Below are 8353 nucleotides of genomic sequence, written 5' to 3'. Positions count from 1 at the left end.
CCTTGACGAAAACTCAAGATCTTCGCAATTTAACGTCACAAAGGCCTTATGATGACCCTCACCAAATTTGAAGATGATCCGATTAAAACTGTAGGAGGAGTTCGTCAAAGTACGAGGCCTGGAAATGGCAAAAACTGCACAAAAATCGTGCAGGAAATTCAAAATAACGTACTTCCTGTTGGGTTTTGGATTTTGTACCAAGAGACTTTTTTGTAGGTAATGGTGTGTTACACGTGTGTACCGATTTTCGTACGTGTACGTAAAACGTAGCTCGAGGTACACTCTGTTGAACTTCTACAGGCGGCGCTATCGAGCCATTTTGCCACACCCACTTCTGAAACCCATATCAGATGTAAATTTTCGCCAGTTCTGATGCGTGTGCAAAGTTTCGTGAGTTTTCGAGCATGTTTAGGCCCTCAAAAATGCGATCCTTTTCGGAAAAGAATAATAATAATAATAATAATAATAATAAATGGAGCAAATCCAAGAGGGTCCTCGCACCGCAGTGTTCGGGCCCTAAATATATTAAAATAGAAAATGTTTTAAAGTTGTAATAATATTTCTCAATATTACTGTTTTACTGTATTTTTGATCAAATAAATGCAGCCTTGGTGAGCATAAAAACTTCTTTCAAAAACATTTTGAACAGAAATGTACATACTGTGTACTTACTAGAGGAATCACATAAGTAGGTTACTACTCTTGAACCAATCCTTTATCCCAAGTAGTTACTTTACTCAATACACATACTGTAAAATAAAGTGCAACCACAATATTTCCAAAAAAATAAAAATTGTCGAATGTAAATCCTCTTGTGCTGTTTCAAACCAAGTTGTGTTCTAAATACCAAGTCTTCTGAAGCCATAGAATAGCTTTGCAAGGAACAGAAGGAATTCGTTGTTAATCTTCCTCTCTATCTCAGCTCTCAAGTGCCAGATGCCATTGGTTCTTGCAGCAGGACTGAATGTGCAAAAGTGTAAATGAGACTGAAAAGGGGATAATTTTCTATAATTCTGGGTATAATTCTTTCTTATGCAAAGCTACTGTATGGCTTCAGAAGACTTGGAATATGCAATTTCCCTGTGCTAAAGTTGATTAGATAGCACAAATAACTTTCCACCTATTCAAGACCAAAATAATAGAAATTGTGATACTGAAAATCACTGTATCAATCTTGTTTAAATGTGAGACACTTCAGATTGAGCATATGGGTCTTTTATAGCATAAAACTGTACGTAAAACCACTGCAGTGTTTTGCCACAATACATTGTTTATTGCAAAACTTTGACCTCATTACCATGACATTGCATTGCAGGATTCCTAGTGATCATGCAATGACAAACTCCTGTGTTTTCTGTTGTTATACGACAGAGGGAGCTGATATTCCTTCATCTCACACGCACACGGCTGCTGACACAGCAGAGTGTTTCCGGCTGTGTTGGCAGGATGCAGGTTTGGGAGAGCCCTTGAGTGTCAGATGGTCTGGGCTTTTTTTGGAAGAACTCACTGTGAGGAACTGTTGGTTTTTGAGGCACTTTCATATTTACAGTATTTAATCAGCTGTTCAGATGCATACATTTAAATAGTCATTAGTCATAATAACCCATAATAATGAAAGACAAAACAACAGTATATCGTCATATTATCCATTGTGGACATACACAAACTGCATTTTGCTTTTTTGTGTTCATCCTTTCCATATGAATTTGTCAGATTCATAGAGATTCGATTCAACAGAGGTTCAACTGATAGAGGTCACAGATAACTTTTCATTTCTTTCTTTCTGAATTCTGAAAAAGTCAGGAAACAGAAAAGAGAGGGCTGGGATCAGGAAATGACCCAAGCCAGAACTAACCTTAGATTAAACAAGTGCTACCAGAGAATCTCTGACAGTTGGCTGAACTGCTGAGAAGCAGAATGTGAGGAGTGTAACACTGTAGTTTGTGGCATTTTCAAAACAATGCTCTGTTTGAGCGGCCCTGACTTTGACTGCTTAATATGCCCATGTTTGCATTCACATTTGGGAGTGGGAATGTTCAAGCAAGAATCTGACATGGCCCTGTGGATTATTTTCTGTGGGTTCTCTGAGATTTCCTGTGTTCACACGCTTCAGTGGCTTGTTTGAGCAACCAATGAAAATATACCATACATATCTGTAATCTTTTCTGATTTGATTCTGAACGCATAAAGCTGTAGTGTGTATCTTTTTTGTGCTAGCAGTCAGTTGCAACAAATGCAACTGCAATATGTTTATTTTAGCAGCATGACACTAGAACATTATCTATATTAGAAAACAGTCTTTCTTTTGGCATTTCTGTTTGGTGTCGCACATAAATTAAACTGCCACTTTAAGTAATGCAACATCACAAATAGCAGATTTTCTTCCTGTAAGAGGTAAGTGAAGAAAAACGTAATATATTTTAATTTACTAAGAGAGAATAGTTAATATCCATATTGATAAACAACAAATGCAATAAACGCCTTTCAGTACCTATACAGGAAGTATTTATTTAATTTTCAATCTAAGCTGTAAACACATGTTCAGGATTTTGGGAGATGTATTATGTAAAATGTAAGTTTAATTTAAGATACCAAGTAATAATTTAAGAACTAACCATTGAAGTATTCATATTGGTCAATAATCTCAGTGTATATGGTGGATAATGTTGCCATGATGTTTTTTAAAGGAGTTTGTCATCTATATTTCGTATCACATAATTGTTAGATTACTGTAATTTAAATAAAATCATGTATAATGCAGTTATGCATTCAGGTTTCGAATGAAATAAGACCTTTGTAGTAGATTTTGGGTTCCTTGGACCAAAAGGACCACAGTGATATGGAGATTTCCAAGGTGACCCACACTTACCCTATAGTAGTCGGTGCTGTATACATCTCTGGACATGCCGAAGTCTCCTATCTTGACAAGCAGGTTCTCTCCCACCAGGCAGTTGCGTGTGGCCAGGTCTCTGTGCACGAAATGCTGTGAAGCTAGATACACCATGCCTGCTGCTATCTGCTGGGCAATGTGTAGCATCTGAGGCTGAGTTAACTCCACCTGCAAACTCTGTTGTCCATCTGCCATCAGCACTGCATCTGGTCCATGAGCCCTGTAAGAGAGAGTATGAGAATAGCATGTGCATGACTGAACTAAACTGGAGGTCAGAAAGTGGACAACATACAGACACGTTTTGCTTAGACTTTACAGATCAAATGAACAATTTCTTTATTGAAATAATCCATGCAGGCTTTTATAAAATAATGAGCTTTACAATAAAATGCTGTAGACACATTTTTTGCTTTCTTTAAAAACCTGTATGAAATTCTTTCTTCTGCAGAACACAAAAGACGATATTTTGAAGACATTTTGAAAAATGTCACACAGGTCTGGAACAACATAAGGGCAAATGATAGCAGTTTTCATTTTGGGGTGAAACATCATTGTTGGGTGGGTGGGTGTGATAAACACCCTCCTGCAAACCTGAGAAACTTGTTGAGGTCTCCATGTTTCATGTACTCAAACACCATAATGAGAGGGTCGCTTTCTACACACACGCCATAAAACTTGACAATGTGCTCATGCTGCAGGTTGGTCAGGAGCTCTGCCTCTCGGTGGAAATCTGCTCGTCCACTTTCACTGGCTTCCTTCAGAGTCTGGGAGATAAGAAAGTTTGATCTTTTATTACAGAAATACCTACGGTAAAGCCTCATTACGTAGCCACAACCTGAAATGTACAGAATCAATGTTTTGTTGTGTAAATATACCATACCTTAACAGCCACCAAAATCTTCTCTTGGTCAGGAGACAAGTTGTAGCATTCAGCTAAGAACACTTTCCCAAAAGCCCCTTCTCCAAGCTCCCTCTTCAGCAGAATGTTGTGACGTTTTATGTGTTGGACGACTGCAAAACAAGGACCACGCATACTTAAAACTAGATTTCTCACAATTTCTGAAAACATTTGAGTGGTTTCACTTAGTGGTCACTAAGGTGTACTGAGTGAACTATTGATTGATTGAACATAAGAAAGAAACTTATAGAGGTTTGGAACAACATGAGGGTGAGTAAATGATGGCAAAATTTTCATTCTTGGGTGAACTATTCCTTTAATTGCAGTCTGCACTTATTGGCCAGTGTTATTTTAGTATTATTGATATACAATTATACTTTTTGTTAACATTTTTAATTAGATTTTTTTTTTTTTTTCCCTTTGTTAAAGTGTTAGTAATTTAGTTGTGTGTGTGTATATATATATACTTTCAAATTAAATTTCAACTTATGAAAATGATATTGAAATAATTTTTAGTATTTTTTTCCATTGTTGTTTTTAAAAGTATCTTTTTGATTCTTTTAAAAAAGTAAAGTTAAAAAAATATTTGGTAAATTATGAAACTTGATGTAAAGAAAAAATGTGTCCCTCATTTTCATGTCACTACCAAGACCATTGGCTAAGAGTGATTTTAACTTCACCCCTAAATTTATGATCAGGAAATAATCATGTGTCCCCCTCTCTCATAGCTACAATGTGCGAGTAGATAGGTCCCATCATTTTGAGGTAAATGTGTTCAAAAGTCTGAAAAATCTGTGTGTAACTTCCGAACACCTTTTTCTGCAATTAAGCACACTTTTTTGGGAGTTATTCCATAACATTTAGTTTTTATATATGTACCACTGTTTAGAACTGTGCTAGCTAACCATATATACATTTTGGGTGTTATCCCATAAAATTGTCACTACCGAAACAGTCACGACCAAAACATGTCATCATTTCGGTAGCGACAAAAGGGAACACATAATCTCATATTTGGGGGAAATAAACAAAACATTTTTACAGTTATGCAATTTTTTTGTATTTTAGTGTTTTTTTGTAGTGTTTTAGTATGCAAGTTAAAATTCTGTAATGTGATGTGGTCGCTACCAAAGCATTACTGTGACTGTCACTACCGAAAATATGCAGTCACTACCGAAACATGGGATGTTTTGTCAAAAATAAAGTATACTGAATTTTCAGCTAAGATGTTTTGATAGTTTTTGGTTCAATGTATATTCAAACTAATGAATCCTTAACTTTGAAATCAGTATGATCACTTTTCAGACTTTTTGCCTTTTACAAAGAAAAATTGGATACAAAATACAACAAATCTCATAAATTACAGTTGAAATATTGTTAAAAATACTATAATATCATAAAGCCTTCTAATTAAATTATTATTACTGTGTTTTGGTAGTGACATGTTTGGAGAGAGGACAAATATTCCAAAACTTTCTGAAAATACAATATGAGAATGAACGGCACAATTACTAGAAATGTGTACCTTGGATATTATACCATTTGCATACATACACATTTTTTTCAAGGCGTTTCTGACTTTGACTTTGGACCAATTCTATTGAATGGCCCATATAAATATAGATATGACGCCCCATTTTGGTGACCGTAACAAATTACATAATTACAAATGTGATTTTATATACACAGAAAGCATATTCAATTCAAGCGTCTGCTTTAATGTTTCAAATTACTTTTGTCAAAACAAAATGTCAAAACGTGGGTGAAATATTGTTTCATCATCACTCAGCGTAACAGATATATTTATGCGAAAATGAAACAACAAACTTATTCTGACATGTACTTGTTAAAACATATAAAAGAATAAGTGATCATATTATATTTTAAAACATCTTGCTGACAAAAGGGCAAAACCTGCTTGTTTGAAGGATAGTAGCAAAATGGGTAAAGATTTGAAGTTACAAATAATTAGAATTTTAGAGCTAAAATCTAATCCTTAAATTAAGTCACTTAATGTCATCTAATGACTCTTGTTGTAACTATGCCTAACAAGAAATGTGTATTATGAAATATTGTTACACGGAATTACTTTTTTTCTGTAAATCATGGTAACAATGTATAATCATTATTTTGTGCTTATAAAACCCCTACAACAAATAAAACCCTAAATATATCTAGATTAGGTTACAGATCACAAATATATATATGCATGAATTAATCATTCATAATAACACCAGTAACATGCAATACGAAAACTAATGGGGTCAATATTGTTTTCATGCTGACTTAACCCTACATATGAGCAACTATGTGAGATGCTTGCTTTAGCAAATATCACTAACGATCAGTCAGTTGTTGGTAAGATTTACAGGTGCACTATTTACAGATCCTGAAATGTAAATTAATTTAAATGAAGAACGCTTGCAGATTCATCTACAGTCCAACAGTGATTAAAGGGTTAGTTCACCCAAAAATGAAAATTAGCTCATAAATTACTCACCCTCAAGTCATCCTAGGTGTATATGACTTTCTTCTTTCAGACGAATACAGTCGGAGGTATATAAAAATTGTCTTTGATCTTTCAAGCTGTTTCATGGCACTCAGCGGGTGTTGCATGTGTCCGTCCAAAAGAAGTTAAAAGCAAAAAAAAGTGTCTCACACGGCTCCGGGGGGTGAACAAAGGCCTTTTGTAGCGAATCGATGCGTTTTTGTAAGAAAAATATCCATATTCAAAATGTAATAATCACTTTAATGTAGCTTGCGCTCACTGTTGTACACTGGAAGCAGTTCCTGGTGGATGACGAATGAGGTCAGCACTGCGCATGCGCCGCTCAGAAGTGATGCACGCGGAAACGCAGCCGAGAGATCAAAACAAAACAACGGTCACTAATTAGAAGTACAAAAGGAGGATTTGTAAAGAAGAATGTCGGAGGATTTCGATATAAGCCAAGAGGAGACTGGTTTTCCTTTGCTAAAGTAAGGAAACTTTGCTTCCTTTGCTCCTGTTAACAAACGTTGGTTTTCACGAGACTCACCGGCACATGCACAACGCTGAACTCATACGTCATCCGCCCAGAGCTGCTTCCAGTGTACAACTGTTGGCGCAAGCTACATTAAAGTGATTATTAAGTTTTGAATATAGATATTTTTCTTACAAAAACGCATCGATTCGCTACAGAAGGCCTTTGTTCACCCCCCGGAGCCGTGTAAGACACTTTTTTTTATGGATGGGCACTTTTTATTTAACTTCTTTTGGACAGACGCATGGAACACCCGCTGAGTGCCATGAAACAGCTTGAAAGATCAAAGACAATTTTTGATATAACTCCGACTGGATTGGTCTGAAAGAAGAAAGTCATATACACCTAGGATGACTTGAGGGTGAGTTATTTATGGGCTAATTTTCATTTTTGGGTGAACTAACCCTTTACGTTACACAGCGTCAGCCACCCCTGATATCATCGCCATGGTGATAGAAGGGGAGGTTACTATGACAACTGACCAGTGGTAACCTAGGCTGGAATCTATTTCAGAGTGGGGCTACTGATGGCCCAGCATGCCATGGCAACTCACAAGTGTCCGATTTCAGCATGCTGCCGGGGTTGCGGAAGTACTGGGGGTTCTCGATGACTGGAATCTTTGTCATTCCAATGATAACGGCATCTGGGCCCATCTCCGATGATGATGGCGTGTTGTTGCCATTGGAAACGTGGTGAAGCGGGCTGGCCGAGTCGTCGTCATTACTGATGACAGATGAAGAGCCTGGTCGGGAAAAAATCAGACAATACAATAATCCACAGAAATAATAAGAATTCAGATTCTCAATACAGATTCTCAAAAAGTGCATTATTATGAGAGCGAAAACAATAACCATAAAGTTTGTTTAGAAGGTGCAACTAATAATGTTGCTGAAAAAAATTCAAATTCATAATATTCTGTATTTGTATGTGATATGTACAGTAATAGATGACATTACCTGACTTTACTTACGTAATGTGACATATTTCTCAGTGAAACAAGATATTTAACAAGAAAAAAAATGTAGGCCAGGATTTGTTTTTATTTTTATTTATTTTCAACAGGAACCAATTCAATTGTGAAATGTAGGTGTTCCATATGAGAATGGAGACAGACTTGTAAGTTTGCTAAAACATTGCTTAAAATGCTTAAACATGCTTAAAGTGCGCCTATTGTGGATTTTTGAAAATTACCTTTCATGCAGTGTGTAACACAGCTCTAAGTGAATGAAAACATCCTGCAAAGTTTTAAATCTGAAAGTGCACCGTGTATGAAGTTATTGTCTCTCAAAAGAAAGAGTCGACTGAATCATTGAAAGGAGTTGTTTTTAAAGGGGTCATATGATGCGCTTTCAACGTTTCCTTTCTCTCTGGAGTGTTACAAGCTCTTGGTGCATAAAGAAGATCTGTAAAGTTCAAATCCAAAGAGATATTCTTTATAAAAGTTAAGAGTCAACCACGCCTACCTAAAACGACTCGTTCTAACACGCCCCCACGTCTACGTCACGATGTGGGAAGATTTGCATAACACCGTCCAAATGTTCACGC

General features: G+C 36.3%; 1 protein-coding gene across 3 annotated transcripts in view; it reads right to left on the bottom strand.

Moving 5' to 3' along the window:
* ntrk2b (neurotrophic tyrosine kinase, receptor, type 2b) overlaps positions 1-8353 on the bottom strand; it is a 39099-nt gene that overhangs the window by 9296 nt on the left and 21450 nt on the right. For all 3 annotated transcript variants that reach the window (XR_001634562.1, XM_016490493.1, XM_016490492.1), the window contains exons 13-16: positions 7362-7550; positions 3771-3901; positions 3482-3654; positions 2870-3110 (exon numbers count right to left, since the gene is read on the bottom strand). Coding sequence is in view for 2 of the 3 variants with exons in the window: in XM_016490493.1 (XP_016345979.1) it covers positions 2870-3110; positions 3482-3654; positions 3771-3901; positions 7362-7550 (734 nt within the window). In the remaining variant the exon portion in view is untranslated. The remainder of the gene's footprint in view (positions 1-2869; positions 3111-3481; positions 3655-3770; positions 3902-7361; positions 7551-8353) is intronic.

The sequence above is a fragment of the Sinocyclocheilus anshuiensis genome, unplaced genomic scaffold (genome assembly GCF_001515605.1).
Source record: "Sinocyclocheilus anshuiensis isolate Anshui unplaced genomic scaffold, SAMN03320099.WGS_v1.1 scaffold246, whole genome shotgun sequence".
Classification (NCBI taxonomy): domain Eukaryota; kingdom Metazoa; phylum Chordata; class Actinopteri; order Cypriniformes; family Cyprinidae; genus Sinocyclocheilus; species Sinocyclocheilus anshuiensis.
The sequence above is the reverse complement of the archived record's forward strand: the minus strand, read 5'-3'. Positions and strand labels throughout refer to the sequence as shown.